Raw genomic sequence first — 18396 nt, forward strand, 5'->3', positions numbered from 1 at the left:
TTGTTAAAAATATTTACATTTATTTCGTTCTTTGTTTTTGGTCTCTTTTTTTTAAAGGCGGCTTCATAAACCAATTAGATTTAATTTATTTTACAATTTTTATGTGTTTAGTTGTTGGTGCATGTGCGTGTTTTCTGAAAACTGTCAGTGGTGCAAATAAAAGGACATCTCTGGCCCAAGGATCGGCTGTGCAGCGTGTGGTTAGTGAGTGAAGGATACTCGTCACTGGCAGCAATTCGGCTCAGCTCGACAGCGCCTCAGTTGCTGGGACTTTTGCTTGGCTTTAATTCGAAACGGAAGATCGAAGTTGAGCGGATCAGACGGCTGAGATCATGTGGGCATCGTCCTCGTTAATGCGATCGTTGCATTTGCCATTGATTTCAATCGTGTGATTCGATTCGGTGTCGCTGGGCTCTTGTTCGCCCTGCTCCTCGTCCTCCTCCTGCTCATCCTGTTCGGCGTCGTCCTGGCTGGAGGAGCTGCCCGTCTCATGCTCGGGCGATTCACGCTCCTCGTTCTCCTCGTAGATGACATCACAGCTGGTGGGTAACGTTTTGGGCGGCGGCTTCTTCAATGCTTTGCCACGCGATGCCGCCTCGCCATTCTGCTGCAGCTCGGACATTTGGTTTTGCATTTCGCGCAGCCTGTCGGTGAGCACAAACAGATCCCGCTCCTGGCTATCACAGCGCGTGCGCAGCTCCGAGATCTCGCGCAGGTCCTCAGCGCGTGGATCACGTCTTTCATAGCGCATGCGCATCTCCTCGAAACTGTGAACGGCATAAAAAGTTTGGATTAGCTCGGGAGACGGATTGCAGGGACTGCAGCTAAGCGCACAACAAAGACGACATGGCTAAGCGTTTTGTTATGGTCAGGGTTGTTGTTGTAGTTGTTGTTCTGGTGGCTGAACTTACAGATTGGTCAGGCAGCGGCATTTGCGATGCAGTTGCTCGATCTCGTTGGCATTGCTAATGTCGCGTTTGTCCAGCGCCGTCTTCTCGGCATCGTAGGCCGCCTTCAAGTCCTTCAGATTGCGCTGATGCCGAAGCTCTACATCGCTGTGGTGTTGATTTTGATAGGTTGTAAGGATTTGGTTGCAGGTTTCACACAAGCAAACAGAGAGAGAGAAAGAGAGATAGAGAGAGAGAGAGAGAGGCGGCAGCGGTAGGTATATAGCGAAAAAAGAGAAAGTAAATGTAATATATATATATATATTTTCATATATGCCAGACGGATACTACGTTGCAAAGCAGGCACAAACTTGCTAAATGATTGATTGATTAACTGTTTTGATTGACTGATTGATTGTCACACTTTCGAAATATATTTAAATCTTAGTGCTAGTTAAATGTTGTTCAAGAGATGGCCATATTTGATATAGAGCACTGCGATTATATTGAACACTAAACATGCTAAGGCAATCAATGGCGACATGGTCAGATATAGCACATAGATGGTGGGCACATATGGACACGCCCTCTTCGCAAGCACACACAAGGCGGTCGCACAATCGTAACCAATACAGCTATGTGTGTGTTTATGTGAGTGTGTGTGTAAAAGAAAACAAAAGACAAGTAAATGTATATGAAAATTGTGGCAGGCAAAATGAATGAACTGAAAGGCAAACAAAAAACAATTGGAACTCTACTGGCAGGCACTGTATATATAAATAAGTCTGTTAAGCTCTAATACAGTTAGCTCGGGTATATATATATATAGGTATATATATGCTAGTATCGGAGTAAAAGACACTCACTTCATTCGTTCCTCGGCAGCGGCCATTTTGGCGCGATGTCGCTCGACCAGCTCCTGCAGCGCTTCATCCTTTTCGCTTTGTAGCTTGGCCTTCTGGGTTTCTATAGGGGAAAATAATTAATTTTACGCCTGGCACAGTTTATGGGTTTGGATTTTTACCTAGCTCCTTGCGATGCGTTTCGATCATATCCTGTGTGGACAGCTGCAGCTCCTTGGCGAACTCCTCCTTGACTTGACCCAAACGTTCACGGAATTTCTCTTCCATTTCCTGCTTTTCGGTTTCGAACTCCTTGCGCAGCTTCTCCTCGAGCTCGACGCGTCGATCCTCCTCCCGGCACATGGCATTCTGATACTCGCGATCCGCACGATCCAGATGCATACGCGTCTGCAGCAGCGCATTGTCGGAGCGTTCGCGCAGCGCCAGAAAGTCTTGTTTCTTGAGCTCCAGATTTTCGGTCAGCTCTTCGATCTGTAATCAAGGGGTAGGCTATAAAGTGCGCTCTATGTGTGTAGTAGTCGGACTTAACCTCTGCACGCAGCTCATCCTCATTGGCCGTGTAGCGATTGGTTAGCGCACGCAGCTCTTCGATGTGCTCCGCCTGCAGCTTGTCCAAGGCATCGCGTCGCTCATCCACATAAACGGATTCCAGTTCATTTGTCAGTCTTGTCATCTCTGTGCTGTGGTTAAAGATCACAATAACATACATTATTAATGTGGATGAATAGGTAGATAGATAAATGATTGGTAGCGACCAAAGCGAGGAAGCGCAAGAACAGAATTTAACTATGAATATATTCACCGAAAAGAGTGGAAAATAAGTGAGAGGCTATGTTATGCAATACTTTGGTTTTTAGCCGATACAATATTAAACTTAATTTTATAGATCTATATAAATACATTTCAGATGAGTTTCTATTTCGGCGAATCCGCCCGCACGGGCGAAAGATGCGTGGAAAATGTATTGCTAACATTTGAAGAAAAAAATTACACCGATAATACCAGCTAGTCTAACAGTTATCTTGTGTATAAATTTTTAACACTTACTATAGTTTATTCTCCCAAAAGGCGGCAGCTTCGTTGCGCACCTCATCGATGCGATAGATCATTTGACGCTCCTTATCATAAATGGCGCTGCAATTGGATTCTAAATTGATATTCCATCTTCCAAATTGAGCTGCAGGTTTACTTACTTATCACACTGATACTTAATCTTGCGCACAGCTTCGATCTGTGTCTCCAGATTGTCATTGGCCGTCTCCAGTTCACCTTTGAGATTCTCGATGCGCTCCATGAGTGTTTGTATGGAGCGCTCCTGTTCACTTACTACGCCGCTCAGCGACTTCACCTGTGCCTGGCAAACGCGCAAACTTTCCGCCTCCTTGCGACGTGATTGCAGCTCCAATTCCAGTTCCTCGGCCTTGGCCGTTGCCTGTTTGCGTTCGTAATTGGATTTATCCAGTTTATCCTTGCATTGACGCTGCATTTGCCGCATCTGCCATTCGCAGTCCGACATCAAGGTCTCCTCGCGTTCTGTTAATCAGGAAAAAGCATTTGAAAGTTATCTACTAGAATAGATACCCTGTACACACATGACACTTTTAAATGCCATATTTGAGAATGAGGAAGAATATGCATCAAAAGCATATTGAAAATCGCATAGAAAGGCATTACTTGGAAAAAAAAGAAAGCGAATAAAGAAAGTAGACAATTAAATAGTTAATGTGAGAAAGAGAAAGTAAGAACATAATAAAGCAAGGGAGCGAAAGAGAATAGATAGTAGGGAGAGTAAGATAGAGATAGCAGTCAAGCAGTCAAAAAGTAATAGAGAGAAATAGAGTCAGAAATAGAATGAATAGAGTGATAGTCATTACATTATTTCCCCTTAAGAACGATTGGATAGGAGAACCGCATTAGAAGGCGATAGTTAAAAATGTGAAAAACACTTTAACTATGTATGATAAAGAGAAGGAGGTGAAGATGTATTGCAATGGACCAATAATGGCCTAAGCTCCAAGCCGGGATGCCTTTCTCTATTAAATAAGTTCTCACATCTTCAATATACCCTTTACAGTCGCCTATAATTGGTATAGGGTACCTAAGAGCAATATTTGTTTTTGCAAGCATTGTTTTACATTGTGTGTCGCACCTCTGTTGTGTGTTCGGAGCATCTCGAACTCCTTTTGCCACTTATCCTCGCAGATTTTGCGCTCCGCCTCGGAATTCTCGAGTGCATTTCTCAGTATGCGTATTTGTTCCTCCAGCTCTTCACGTATTTTATCCACCTCATTGCGCCACTGCTCCACCTCGACCTGGGCGCCCGCCAGCTGCGTTTGGAGGCCGCTCGCCAGGCTCTGTGTCTGCTTGTACTTTTCGGTTAGTTCGTTGTACTGGGCCTCCAGAACGTCTGGAATAGTTTTGGTGTTGTTTGAAATCAAATTATTGATAAGCCACAAACTCACTATATTTGCGTCGGAATTCGTCCTCATCGTCGGTGTATTTGTGCCGCAGATGTATCTTTTCATCCTCGAGCAGTTTCAGCTTTTTGCGCACATATTCATCATCCTTTTGCGCCGCCGTTAGTTCGCCCTGGAGTCCTGTCCAGAGATGGGGTTAGCTATTTAACATAGAAGTTTTGTGCTGCACTTACTGTCCACATTCCATTGCTTTAGCGATAGCTCCTGCTCCAGATTTTGTATCTTTAACTGCATAGCACCCACCTTGGCCTCCAGATTTTGAACAGTTTTGTGTGCATCGTCTAGCTGGGTACTGAAGCGTGCCTTCTGCAGCTTGAGCTCTCTTCTGCAAATATTTTTAAGCAAAATTTGGTTCAGTGTTAATAATTTTTCTAGTCTTAAAAGCCAGGCAAAATATGAGCTATATACGCATTATATATTTAGTCAACAAATCTCTAGAAAATCCGCATGAAAACAAAAAATGACTCAGCTACGTGAGCAGCGCACGCACTTGTGTCTTATGTTAGAATTAAAACTAAGCCACAACATAAATAAATAAATAAATAGAAATGAAATTATAATATTTGAGCAACACACCTATATACCACACATTCACACATATATATAAATATATACCATATATAATGATTTTTGTATATGCTAACGACTTGACGCACTTGAATCGAAAGACTCGTAAACTGAAAATGAGGTGCAAAAAACATTGGGAATGTCTTCCCCACAGGTTACACATAATTTGCCTGCAACGTAGGCAACGCAGACATTCGCATTTATATAATATTCGTTATGTGCTTGGTCTTTTGATACTCTTTCAAGGGGTATTCTGATCATTTTAGAACCAACAACAACGTTTTAGCTGGTTTAATTCTATTCGGAAAGCTGTTTTTCGTTTGTCTAACTAGGTTTTAGAATATTCGTGTTTCGGTTCACAGTTAATTCGAGTTCTGAGCTTAAGCGTATAGCCAAGACGTTATAAACATGCTTGTCTGTCCGTCTACAGCCTAGCCTTCTCCTTCAGACTTCATAAAAAGGAATTGTCAAAATTTTAGTTATTTGTAAAACTTTGTTCTTAAGCAAACTGACAAACTATTCTTAACTCAAAATTTCAAAAGGTTGTCGTAGAAATAATCAGTATATATAAAAGTTCTTGTAGATAATTTGCGTCTGTTCTTTGTCTTGAAAGGGTATTGAATCTGTGGCCAGGTCGTAGAGAATTTCCTTGTTTTATTTTGTTTTTGCATTAAACGCAAAATAAAATACGTTTTAATTGAATTTAACTTATTTAAATGTGTTGTCTTGTCGTGCTGCGATGTGCAAATGCGCAAAGCTATTTTTAAAATATACAACGTATCTGTATCTGTATCTGTATCCATATAGCTGTGCAGTTTGGCAAGTGTTAAGATACTCGTCTCGAGACAATGAGCGGCGAATTTATCAAATTGTGACACGCGATGCTGCGTTGCTGCGTCGAGAGCGAGCACAAATGTACACACACTGCGACAAGATACAAGATACAAGATACAAAGATACAACAGAGCACACAAAATGTATCTCGCAAGTTATTTCAATTATTTTGACTTAAGTTTGCTGAAGAATGTTGTTGCTGCTGCTGCTGCTGTTACATTTGTTTATGCCCAAGTTGTTCATGAAATTACTTAACCTAAACACATCAGCTCATAACTTAGATGCGGGCTAAAGAAATTACGCATACGCCCCATTGGGCTGTGTTGGGAGTAAACATTCGGCCAATGCTAAGTAATCGATGGGCCAAAAAGATTGTTTACTTGGCCACTTTCATGGGCCAGCTGCTAAATCAAGTGCAGCCGCCCCCCTCACACGTCGCCCTTAATACGTTGGATATTACACGAGCATTTGATATTTAGAAAATTTTGCATTGCGCGTCCGGTGGAAAAAGAGAGAGCAAAAAAAAATTGAATGAAAAGAAACTAAAATAAACCGGAAAAACTAGAGCAGGCAGCTCGCGAGTTCTATGCATATTTGACGTAGACGGCTGCGAATATGTAAAGAAAATTATTGAAAACTGGCGTGGGAAATGCGAACAGGCGAACATGTTGCCAAAGAAATGACGATGGGAAATTATTTTAAGATGATTTACGAGGAACGGCTCTCAAGACCCAAATGGGGAAGGGCACAAAAACATGCCATTAAATGCCGTTCAATTGCTTTATTTTGTTAAATAATTATTAATTTTATAGCAATACGTATATAAATAATTAGCGTTCTGCCAAATGTGTATAGTTGGTCAAGACACTTGTCGGCCGGCTGTCACAATCCGTCATAAATTTTGAAGGCCAAACAATGGGCAAGTGGTATTTGTTATTTGTTATAAATTGTTTCAAAATTACGTATACGTACTTGGCAAAAAACAAATATTTCCTCTCAAATTGAGATTAATTATGTACAAACATAAAAATGTATTAAACATATATTTTAAGATATATGTATGTGTTTTATATATGTGTATAGTTATCACAGTTCAAGGCTATATTTTTACTTTAAAAAAAAAAAATAGCTTATAATTTTATGTGATTCTTTTTAAGTTGTAGAAAGGAAACACCCACTTGACCTCCCCCAAAGAGTCTAACTCCACACATGCCACTGCTTCCCCTACACTAAACACACAAAACAGACACATAGATACACGCAATACATAACTGCCAACGGTCAAAGAAAACATTTAATTATAGCCCAAAAAGCGGGCAGATTTTAAATAAAATAAATAATAACTATGTTCAAAAAAAAAAAAAAAAAAAGAAAGGCATAAACATATAAAATATATGTTATATGAATATGTAAATTGGAATTAATTATTCATTATTTTATGCTTTGATTTTCTGTTCTCAAAGGCGATTTTCTGAATAAATTTATAAAACATTCTTTAAATGTATAAAAATAATTGGCAAATGCAAAAAAAAATTTGTATTATAATAAAAAATCTATATCCATATTTGCTGCTACAAAAAAAGAAACAAAACGGCGCAATAAAAAAATGTTTTCTTTTTTATATAAAAATAGGCGCCTTGACTGGAAAACTGCCACAAAATACACACATACAAATATATACACATATATATTCATTATTGAAACAAGAAACAAGAGATCAAGATGAATGGCAACAAGAAATTGGAAAACGGAAAATGCTGAGCAACTGATTAATTAACGCGTCACATTTGATTTGGCACAAAGAAAACTTCAGTTGCAGCAAAAGCACATGAAATTAAAAAGATTAACAGTAGTTAGTGGCACAAATATTGCGCATACGCCGCGCTGCACAAACAATAAACAAAAGGCGAAAGCTGGCTGTTGAATCACAGACACACAAAATGGCGCATTAGATCATCGCTTGTTATTTTCTTGATTTGCTGTTGTTGTTGTTGTTATTGTTGTTGTTATTGTTGCTGTTGCTGTGGTTTTTCATGGCATTAGCTATAGCTGGCGTGAAAGACATGGCGTATACGTTACTTGAGCTCGAGTGTTTCGCGTCCGCTCTGCTGCGCCTCCTGATTATTGAGCACGCTGCCATCCTCGACGATCTCAACGCTGGGTGGCATATTGCGTCCTATGCAGCTATCGTCCAGACTGCGCTGCTTGGGACTGTTGCTGCGACTGCGTGCAGCAGCCGCACCAGAGCCGCCGCCCTCGATATGTATGGGTATGAAATGCACATTGCCGAGGCTGTTGCCACCGGCGCCATTGGCAATATTGATATTCAGATGGTCATCATGGCTGACAGCGCCGTTGTTGCCGTTGCTGTTGCTGCTGTAGCTGCTGTTGCCGCCGCTGCTGCCAGTGCTGCCATTGGTGGACGTTGTGGCGGTCGTTGACTCGACAACCACGTCGGGCAGGCTAATGCTCTCGATGCACACCAAACGCTCATCGAAATGCTGCTCATCATCGAGTTCGTCGCACTGCAGCAGCAGCTCCTCGCAGTCGCAGTCGGTTGACGTTGAGTTGCCGTCGCGCACGAAGGGCGTGCGCAGCGGCAACGTTGATGCGCTGCGCGACGGCAGCGGCGGCTGCTGTGCCGGCTGCTGTCGCTCACCCTGCTGCTGCTGCGACAGCCCCATGCCCATGCCCATGCCTATGCCCGAGTCTGCATAGCTGCTGCTTAAATTGGAATCGCTTTTTAGCGCGCTGCGTTCGCTGCTGGCCGATTGCCGTGAGCCGTTGGGCGTGGCACGCCCCTGCTCATCGATGCAATCCAAGTCGAGCGCCTCATCCAGCTCATCATCCTCGGGCTCGGGCTCTGCTTGCGGATCATCATCCTCCTCTTCGGCCTCTTCCTGCACATTCTCCAGCTTGACATTGGTCAAGCGCGTCCAAGGCCGGGGCACGCCATTTGCCTGTTGATAAATGGTTGTGGGTATGTCGAAGACCTCATCCTCTAGCGTCTCCTCATGCGCCTCGTTCAGCTCCTCAATGTTGAGGTTGTGGCATGCCGGGCTCTCGAAATCGTAAAACACTTCCGCCGTCTGTGGACTTTGGCTGGGACTCTGCTCAAAGCTGCAGTCCTCGACTGTTATTGTAGGCAGCTCCTGCTGCGGCTGCTGCTTATGGTGATGCTGACGCGGTGGCGCCACCGGCACACCTTGTGGCTCGCTCACGAACGACTCACGAAACTCACGCGGCGTGCTGGCCCGTGAGCTATGCGCCGATTGCGTGCATTCGTTGGGCTTGGCGCTAGTTTGGCCCATTATGTCACTTGTGTTGTTGTTGCTGCTGTTGTTGTTGCTGTTGTTGTTGCTGTTGTTGTTGCTGTTGTTGTTGCTGTTGTTACTGCTGTTGTTGTTGTTGTTGTTGCTGCTGCTGCTGCTGCTGCTGCGTTGCAGTGTTGCAGCGCCTTGGTGATCTTCCGCGACAGTGCACAGCTCGACGTTTGCCGCTTGAATAAAATTGGCACTCGCTGCTCTATGCGCATCTCGTCGCTCGTCTCTCGCCAGCTGGCGGCTCTCTTTTTGCTGCTGCTGCTCCTGTCCAGCTGAATTACTGCTGTTGCTGCTGCTGCTGTTGCTCCGCTCTCGTTCGTGTTCGCGCTCACGCTCTTTGCCCGCGCTCTGCCGCTTCTGTGTGCTATTATTAGACACAGTCATTTGATAACTATTTGTGGACGCGGTCGCGGGGTCGGAGTTCGTTTCAAGGTGTGCGTCTGCCGCTGCCGCTGCCAGCGCCTGCCCAATGGCGATTACGTCGACGTCGTTAGCTGCTTTGGATTTAAACTGTTGCTGTTGTTGTTGCTGTTGCTGCTGCTGGTGTTGCTGCTGCTGCTGTTGCTGTCGCTGCTGGCGCTGATGATTACGTCCACGCGCCATGAAAATATCAGTGAGAAACTCGCGACTCTTTTGCAACGTTTTGCGCTTCTTGTGCACAGACTCTGCTGTGGCACTGTCACAGTCCCTGTTGCCACTTAAATGCAACGTTGCCAAGTTGCCTAGCGATAGGCGCGATTGTCGTTTCTGTTCGTTCTTCGATTGGTTCGATTGGCTACGATATTTAACCGTGTCCGCAGCATTAATTACCGTGCCAGCAGCAATTGGTGTGCCATCGATAATTGGCCCGTTATTGTCGCGTTTCGTTTGGCTAATGCTATTGCCAATTGGCTGACCGTCGACGTTGTCTGCCTTTGCGCTCGCACTGGCTGACTCGTTTGGACTGGCCGCCGTGGCATGCCCAGCGGCAACATTTCGATCAACAACAACTGTCGTTGTCCTCGCCGTTGTCGCCCCATCGCCTGCGCCCATGTTATTTATATTCAAATTGTCGGAGCGCCAAGAGATCGCTGAATGGCCATTAGCTGCTTTAGCTGCTGTCGGCGCAGCTGTTTTGGCTAAATTTACACTTGTCCTCTCTTCGTCGGGCTCCTCGGCATCGCTGCCAAAGTCCTCCAACTCTTCGATCACAGCGCGTCGTGCTGGCGGCCGCAAACACATTGCGCTCAATTGCTCGCTTGCTCTTTGGCGCTCAGTGGTTCTCTCTGTAGCGCTGAATAGGCAACGGTTCTCAGCGCCATTGTTGCTCTCTTGCTGAGGGCTCCTGGCAGCAGCACTCGCTGTTGTTGTTGTTGTTAGTTTCGATGCCGTTGCCTCCTCTTCGTCGCTTACATCGTAGTTTTTGTTTTTGTGCGCTTTTCTCTGGCGCGTGCGTCGCAGCAAATTAAACATTTTTGTCAATTTGTTTCGTTGTCGCGCTGCTTAGACACACACACACACACATAGATAAATATGAGTGTAGATTTAGTTTTTCTTATAATTCATTTAAATTCATTTAAATGCATGTCCATCGTTTTGTTGTCTATCTTGCAATTGTTGCTGTTCGTTGTTTCGTTTATAAACAAATCGTTTTTATCGCTTATTTCAGTGTCGCAACCTGTTGATTTAAACAATAATTCTTTATGTGCATTTGCATATATATGACACTCACAGCTGGCTAAAGAGTCACAGCTAATTAGCATTAATCAATTGCTTGGCTTACTTACATACACTGTGCAACGCGTCCGTCGCTTCGAACTGGCTGACGGCTGAACTGGAACTGGAACTGCGATTCCAATTGCGATTGCTCCAAGCGATGACAAACACTGGACAAATATGAGCAACAGCACTCGCGCATACACTTGACAAAAAGACACATGGCATAATTAATTTTAATTGCGATTGTATTGTTCCGATACATAGCTGTATGAGTGTGGGTTTGGCTTGGATTTAGCGCTTCTAAGCGGCATGTGTGCGTGTGTGTGTGTGAGTGTGTGTTAGTGTGCTTATGAATATTAATTGATGCGTTGAAAGCTAAAGGCTAATTGTTCGATTTTATCATTATGTGTCATCAGAAGCGACAACAGCATGAGCTTCGCTCACTGCCCATGACAAACAACATTCCATATCTGTGCCCTATTGAAAACTGAAGGCAGATTACATGCTCCAAAATTTTATCAAAAAATGTATTAAATAGATATATAAATGTATATATCTGCTTACATGTGCATAGGCTATATTTTATTTGTATCTTAGTTTAAATATTTTTAAGTATTACGATCTCTGTCAGCGGAGCTTGCCTCCGGTCTGTCTGCCTTTCCATCTTTATTTTTGTCATTATCTGAATTTAATTGCTTTCTGCTTACTCTCTCTCTCTCTCTTTTTCTGTCTTTCTTTTTCTATATCTCTCTCTTTCATTTTTTCTCTATTATGATTGCTAACTGACTTCCTAAGTCTCCGAGTAACACCCCCTCTCTCACTCAATATCCGTCATTCTCTCTCTCGTTTTTTCTCTCCGCCCCTCTCTCTCTATCTCTCTCTCTCTCACTCTCTCTTTATCTCACTCACTCTCTCTTACTCTCTTGCCTCTTTCCCTTTTGGGTTATAAATTGAATTATATTATTTCTTTATGGCACTTACCCGCAATATTATCAATCTACTTTATAATTTCTGAAGCAAAACTCATGAATTTCTTTCCCATATATCATTATAATATTTGCTTAAATTTTAAATTGTATATTTCCTGCAATTTTTCGCAGTGTGGCCGCCTGCACTGAGTCAGCGGGCTCCTCAACCCTCCGCCAAAGTTCAAATTGCAGCAACGTGACAAAAATAAACCTAATCACAGCATCGTCTATAACATCATAATCCCAGAAAAAAAAGAAGAGAGAACTATAGTGTGGCAACAGGCAAGTGCGTTTAACTTCAAACCTATGTTGCCCCGCGGTATTGCTGCCGTGCCACATGAAATCGTTTCAAGTTCAGGGCGCTCACGTCTCTGCACATAAACAGACCAATTATAGGCAGCAATAAAAAAATAAAATGGCAAGTGCCTCAAAGCGCAGAAGAGCAGCAGAAGAGATCGCTAAAATTAGAGGCAGAAATGCCCATGTATATGCGGACAATGTGTAGGGCCCCATCGCTCAGCGTGAAAACACATTGACGTCACCATAAATGATGCGAATAGGCAGCGTGTGTTCTTTCTAAGTAGACACAACGGGCACACAAACGGGCTGTTCGGCGCATTTGTTGCATTTGATTGTGCCACTAATTGATGGGGCACAGTGAAATGCGGTGCCTGGGATTTTCGCGAACTTTGCGGCGCAATTGGCGCGCATTTTGCTTCCATTGAAATTTATTTATTTTCAAAATAGATAAAAGCTAAAAATACATAAACTGCACGAAAATTTGCGCAAAATTTGGAAAACGTCAATCGTGCAGCGGTTGGCTGAGGGGGGCAGAGGCTATCTTGAGGTTGGGTTTTGGCAGCGAAACTTAAAGATAAGCAAATCCGACAAACGGAAATGATGCAGCAACAAATGAAAGCAATATGCTCAGCTGAGTTAAAGCAAATTGGACTGTAAGATCGGAAGATATATCTAAGCAAAATAAATACATTTTTTGTATAAGAAAAAGCCTTCTTTCTTTACCAGCTGACTGACAGGCTGACTGAGTGATTGACTGACTGATTGTTGTTAATCACACAGTCCAACATCGCACAGCCCGTAAGACAAAGGTAGTTGCATCTTTTAATGCACTCTAAGAAAGAGTTTTGGAAAATTCCATTTGCAATTGTGAAAACTAAACGGATAATGATTGTAAGAAATCGTTTTGTCTGTCTTCCAATCCGCTTTAAACTAATTTCTTGCCAAGAACTTTGTGAATATTCAGTAAAGGTGGCAAATGGGGGACAAAGGTTATATCGGCAAAAAGACTAATTGCGACTTCCAATTTTGAAAAAGCTTGTTTCGGCGATTACAGGGAACACTGAGAGAAAACTGATTCACCGGGAAATTGTGAGTTTAAGATAGAACGGGAAATTCGAATGTCACTCAGATGGAAAAGTGTTGCAAAGTCGGGTAGTACACGCCAGTTGTATAATACATATTGAATATATAGTTAGCTATTTAATTTCTATGTTTGCTTAGATGTGGCGCCAAGTTAACCAACCGCCCAGCCACAACTGACCCAATTTGAAAGTCGATCAAGTTTACAGCCTTCGCCAGATGGCCGCGTCATAATTTGTTGTATTTACATAGCATATCATTGCCAATTATTGCACAATTCCACAAAAAGATTTAAGCATAAACTTGAAAAGTTTTACGACAAAGGCAGCGGAAAAGTCAAATTTATAAATGGACCAATAAATTTTGCACTTGGGCCAATGCCATGACAGTCCAGTCGTAAGTATTTAAAAAATGTGCTAGCTGGCAAAAACAAAAAAAAGAAGTCAATAATATTTTAAATAATAGATAAAATATGCCAGGCATATTTATGTTTAACATATGTCTTCCATGCATATATATATATATAGACAGAGATAATAACTGCGGCCTGCCACTTGATACTTGACGTCCGAAAAGAACAATTGAAAATTGCTTTGGAGCATTTTTGCTGTTGAGTTGAGCAACTTTTCGGTTACTCTGTAGCGCATATGAAATTTTCTAAATTTTCCTCCCCACTCGACTGCAGCCATGTCGTCGCACACTTTCCCTTTTGTTTGTCTACGCCCCCGCCGAACTGGCAGCGGGCCAACTGACATTGACTGATGCCAGACTTGGCTAGCTGGCTGGTCAGCATTTTATTCCATGGGCTGCAACATGTCGGCGTGTGTGGGTTAATGTTTTGCTTTTGACTTTTGTTAAGCTTTTTGCGCTTAGTATTTGTGACTTTTATAAACAATTCGCTGCGCTATTTAGTTTCATATATAATTTGTAGCTAAAAAACCGAAGATGGCCCCACGAAGGTGATCAAAATTGTTGGCCAAATTATGAATGCGCATAAAACGGATTTGTAAGCTAGTGTGTGGGGTGGGGGAGAGCAGGCATAAATTTAAAAAACTGTTGAAAAATATTTCAAGCTATTAAAGCGTGTGACAGCGCATAAAATATTGCGACATGCGACATTAAATTGCGCTGAGGTGTTGAGTAAATTAATTGGGTATTTGCTAGAACTAATCGGAGCACAGGCAAATGTTAATTAATTGCTAATAACTGTTTATGCAATAAGCAGCAATTTTTATAAACTAGCCAACCTACAGAGAGCACTGCTTTTAGTTACGAATAATCAACGTACACACTTAATACACTTTCAACATTTCTATCAGAATTTACAACACATCTTTGATAAGACACAATTTTATTGTTATATACACGAGTTATTTATTTATATTTCAGTTTTGCAACATTTGTCAATGTCTGATTGCAGTTTCCGCCCGTGTCGGGGCAAGCGTCTATTAACACATATTAATTTGTCACTAGAAACGGAAACACTTGTTAATCGCTCGCAAGACACGCGGCGCATGTGGCGTATGCGCAACAAATGAACACGGCAAAAACATTTTTACCACACAAAAAGCACACGGCGCACGGACCAAGCGGCGCAACAAACTTTTCACGACTGAAAAGCCAGCTGCTCTGCTGCTAACGTGGCGACGAGAAAATTTTGTCGTGCAAGTGAAATTCGTTTGGCAATAATCGCCTATCGATGGGCCCCACAAAAGAATCCAATTGCCTTGCAATATAAACTCTTATAGGGGAAAATATTTAATAAAATAAATAAATATCTAAATAAATAATGACATTTTCTAGTGTAAGCTAATGTTTTTCATAAAAACATGGTACATACTCTTAAAGTGTGCAGATTGTCCGTATAGCTATTTTTAGAACCTTCCGGTTCTACCATCCGCAACCTTCGCTGGACCTCCAGATTTGCAAGCCCTGTTCCTCAATTTGAAGCCATTAACCATTAAGAAGCCCACAGTACCAAATACATACAACAGTAGGTTTTGACTGACTGACTGACTGACTGATTGACTGACTGACTGACTGATTGATGAACAACGCTCATCCCAAACCTTTATGGTTAAACAGCTGAAATTGTTTACGTTTAGACGGGGTTTGGGAAATTTCCCCCGCAAGTGTTGCATGTAACCTGTACCTAATTTTCAATTGTATTTACTCAAATTCGTTTGAGAGGTTTTCCATACTTTTTACCTAAGCCACATACACTCCTTTGCGTAAATTCATATTCACTTGACATGTACTTTTCTTGCGTAAGTTCATTTGCAAAGATCTTTGAGAAACGCAGATGAGAATTTCTTCACGCTTTTCGTAAATTCCACACTTTCTCCGTGGAAAATGAAGGTAAAAGGTGTTTGGGCGAATTTTAAGATTCATCTGCTCCACTTCAAGCTTTCAAATCCCTACATAAGAACTTAATAAATATGTGTGTCAACGATTTGCAAATTCCAACCATAAGTCGATCTTGATTATCCATGGTAGGAAAATGGGTTTCAGAAATAAACCTTGGACCGGCAAGGCTGGTCAATACCAATAAAAATAAAATAAAATTTACGATTTAAAGTTATTTAAATTAAATAAAAGACAAAAATTTAATCTCATTATAAGCAATCTACATTTTTTAAACCAAATACATTTATTGCAACATTATCTTTCTTAGGGTATATACTGTGTTGCTATAAAAGCAGACCTGCCAGCTCTTTTCTTTTGCCAATAGGCTGTGCAAATTTCTCCAATAAAGACCAAACCTGCTACGCCGTGGCATACGCCAAGCAATTTCCATAACCAATTCAAGTCCCCAACATTTAGGGGCATTGGCTTAATTTCCAGATTGTCTGCTAGACTGGTGTTCGCCAAGCGAGAATGTACGCTCGACATCATGTTTTGTCCAGCCGTGAATTCCCAGTGTTTGTGAAGGCCAAACCTGTTGGTATCATGCACAAAATCCAAAAAGGCCTCCCTATAAACGGAGTTTTTCTTAAGGATATTACTGAGTGGAGCATCGCCAAGCATGTTTAATCCACGTGACTTGCACAACACAATTCGATTGTGGGATTTTTGATAACGGTCCAAAACTTCCCACAAATTGGTGTGCATGTGGTATGCATAGCTGGTATTTAAAGTCAATATTTTATTTTCATATTGTTTAGTTGGCAAATATTCGATACTCGGCAACAGCTTTTCAAAATCTATATCCACGATTTTTTTTTTTAGGGCAGCCTTTAAGCTCCTATCTAGCACAACACTTAATCCACTTCTCCGCAGCTCGTCGAAATTTTGTATCTGTTTAAACTGAGGATGCTTTGTCAGCAGCGTGCTGAGATTGGCATTGAAATAACTGCTGAGAACTAAACTGAAAATGCTCATAACCATTATAATCTGCCGCAGCGAAATACTGGTTCTATATCGCCTGAAGGGCATTGGGAGTCCCATAACGCCAGCTAAGGCGTGCAGATTTAACACTAAAGTGGAGTATGTTAAAAGGGGTCTGCGCCGAAATATATGATTTGTTGCGCATACAAACAAAGTTTCAATTATGGCAAGCATAAAATATGAGCCCAAGACGATTGTGGAGTAGGTTTTTAAACCTGCGTACACATCACCTATTCTCATTTCCTTTCCACAAGGAACTATAACAAAAATATTAGAAAAACTTATAACATTTGCATACTCTATATTGGCTGGTATAGTCCACGCTGTCTGCACAAAGGGTCGGATGGGCAAGTCAATGAGACCCTTTTTTGTCATATCAAAGATATCGCTAATGTCCATACTCCCGATCTCACTTAAAGGTTGCTGCAAACGCAAGCTAATATTGTGTTTCTGCGCAAAGTCCATAATAAATCGATCTGAGGATCCACAAAGCTTTTGCTCTCCAGTGCGTGGGTTAGTTTTCAACATGCTGCGAGGTGGAAACAGGTCGGGCAATATAACAGCTGTCTTTCCATGAAAATTCAGCCAGACCTTGGGAAATATAGGACCGTCATTAATGTCCACAACACTTTCGAAAATCGGACTCGGAAACGGCTGTAGACGATATGTAGTGATCGGTCCTTCGAAATCGTACGAAGTTGAGTGCAGCACAATTAAATTAACCAAGTTGTATTCATTCGCTTGCTCACTGACGATGAGTAAAAACTCCTCAAGATTGGATGGTATAATTTGCGTCAAGATTACGATTCGCGTCTCTCTCATTCGATCGAGATTCTGGGCTAGTGTCGTGAGCAGCTGGGAGTCGGCGAGCTTGGACATGCAAACCAGAGCGAGGGCCTCGCTATTGAAAAGCTTTTTTACATTGAAGACGGTCCTTTCATCTAAGCGTAGAGTAGCTAGGCCAACTGGACTGATCTCTTGCAAGAGGCAGTTGATGTCCTGTCGACATTTCATGACCAAGAGCGTATCCACAAACCTCTCCTTCTGAACTTTCGCAATGATATTGTTGATAAAGTCAATTTTTGAATTTCCCAATGCTGGATACGTGACCAATTGGCCAGCTAGGAGCAGCAGAATATGCAGATTAATTGTGTACAATTTAAAGGACAACATTATGAGTCCTGCCCAAATGTGTAACTGAGCACGGGCTTTCACATTTTGCACTTAAATTGAAAAGGCAGCACAGCAATTAAAACATTATTCTAATCGAGTTCACGGCATAATTGACAGTGGATCTTAGATTTGCAAAGGTGACCTGTTTTCGTTTGATAAAGTGTATTAAATGCTCGATGGGCATACATACATACATCAAGATTCCGTTCCGGTTGATTAATTGTTAATTTAGTTTTTAATTTCTTAAAATTCTATTAAAAGTGAATACTTAGGTTCCAACTAATAATCCTATGAATCAAAACCATTTTAGTATATGTAAACTGTTCTAAAATCCCCAAATTGGAGTTCAACATTTAAAATAGTTTTAAACAAGTCAGCGCTGCAAATGAATTGCTAGTTCGCGGTTAGATTGACGTGATTAGAGTACCTTTGAATTTTCTTTCCCAGCGTTTATTGAGCACATTAAACTTGTTAAATGTCTTTAAACAAGGTCTAGGCAATTCCTAATAGCAAATTAAAAAAGCTAAGTTATTTCAAAAACAAATAATCAATACGCACAGCTGGCGCGGCAGCCAACCCGTGATTCTTGATCAGCATCAATAGCCGAGTCGATCCAGTCATGTCCGTCTGTCTGTCCGTCCGTATGTATGAGCGCAAGGATCTCAGATCCTATAGGAGCGAGAGACTTGAAATGTGCAACGTAGGTCCTCCTAGTGCCCGCGCAGTACGAGTTTGTTTCCGATAATCGATAACTTGCCCCGTTTTCAAGTAATCGATAAAAAATCTAAATCCAGTTTTTTAAGCAAATCTCTAAGGTTTATAGCTAGAGTCCCCTAACA

The 18396-nt window shown here is 41.9% G+C and overlaps 2 protein-coding genes across 4 annotated transcripts; both read right to left on the bottom strand.

Annotated features, from left to right (window-relative positions):
* LOC135438267 (signal transducer and activator of transcription B) lies at window positions 1-14264 on the bottom strand. 3 transcript variants are annotated; one of them, XM_064696522.1, is made up of 12 exons: window positions 10718-10851; window positions 7708-10608; window positions 4401-4552; window positions 4213-4347; window positions 3900-4157; window positions 2944-3283; window positions 2798-2884; window positions 2280-2430; window positions 1912-2221; window positions 1754-1853; window positions 912-1055; window positions 1-767 (listed from the first exon to the last, which is right to left on the bottom strand). In XM_064696522.1, exons 2-12 carry the CDS (start codon window positions 10401-10403, stop codon window positions 317-319), a joined length of 4824 nt encoding a protein of 1607 aa, XP_064552592.1. In that variant the 5' UTR covers window positions 10404-10608; window positions 10718-10851; the 3' UTR covers window positions 1-316. The 3 variants fall into 3 exon arrangements, with proteins under 3 accessions (XP_064552592.1, XP_064552593.1, XP_064552594.1); XM_064696523.1 differs by lacking the exons at window positions 1-767; window positions 912-1055; window positions 1754-1853; window positions 1912-2221; window positions 2280-2430 and adding an exon at window positions 2651-2717; XM_064696524.1 differs by lacking the exons at window positions 1-767; window positions 912-1055; window positions 1754-1853; ... (5 more) ...; window positions 4213-4347; window positions 4401-4552 and adding an exon at window positions 14249-14264 and having other exon boundaries at window positions 7253-10608.
* A 2148-nt stretch (window positions 14265-16412) lies between these two features.
* On the bottom strand, window positions 16413-17557 carry LOC135438456 (uncharacterized). Its single transcript, XM_064696783.1, has 2 exons — window positions 16683-17557; window positions 16413-16452 (listed from the first exon to the last, which is right to left on the bottom strand). The coding sequence occupies exons 1-2, from the start codon at window positions 17555-17557 to the stop codon at window positions 16413-16415; spliced, it is 915 nt and encodes a 304-aa protein (XP_064552853.1).
* Between the last annotated feature and the right edge of the window lie 839 nt (window positions 17558-18396).

The sequence above is a fragment of the Drosophila montana genome, unplaced genomic scaffold (genome assembly GCF_035044405.1).
Source record: "Drosophila montana isolate Dmon_TW-CO22-7 unplaced genomic scaffold, ASM3504440v1 contig_3848_1, whole genome shotgun sequence".
NCBI lineage: Eukaryota > Metazoa > Arthropoda > Insecta > Diptera > Drosophilidae > Drosophila > Drosophila montana.

Bases quoted from the DNA above. Each gene is read 5' to 3' on its own strand.
- LOC135438267 (XM_064696522.1), bottom strand. From the start codon at position 10,403: ATGTTTAATTTGCTGCGACGCACGCGCCAGAGAAAAGCGCACAAAAAC. The intron at 3,284-3,899 runs GTGCGACACACA...CCTGATTAACAG, and splicing joins GCTCCGAACACACAACAGAG to AACGCGAGGAGACCTTGATG. The intron at 1,056-1,753 runs GTGAGTGTCTTT...TCAACACCACAG, and splicing joins GCTGCCGAGGAACGAATGAA to CGATGTAGAGCTTCGGCATC.
- LOC135438456 (XM_064696783.1), bottom strand. From the start codon at position 17,557: ATGTTGTCCTTTAAATTGTACACAATTAATCTGCATATTCTGCTGCTC. The intron at 16,453-16,682 runs GTATGCAAATGT...TGCACGCCTTAG, and splicing joins ACTATACCAGCCAATATAGA to CTGGCGTTATGGGACTCCCA.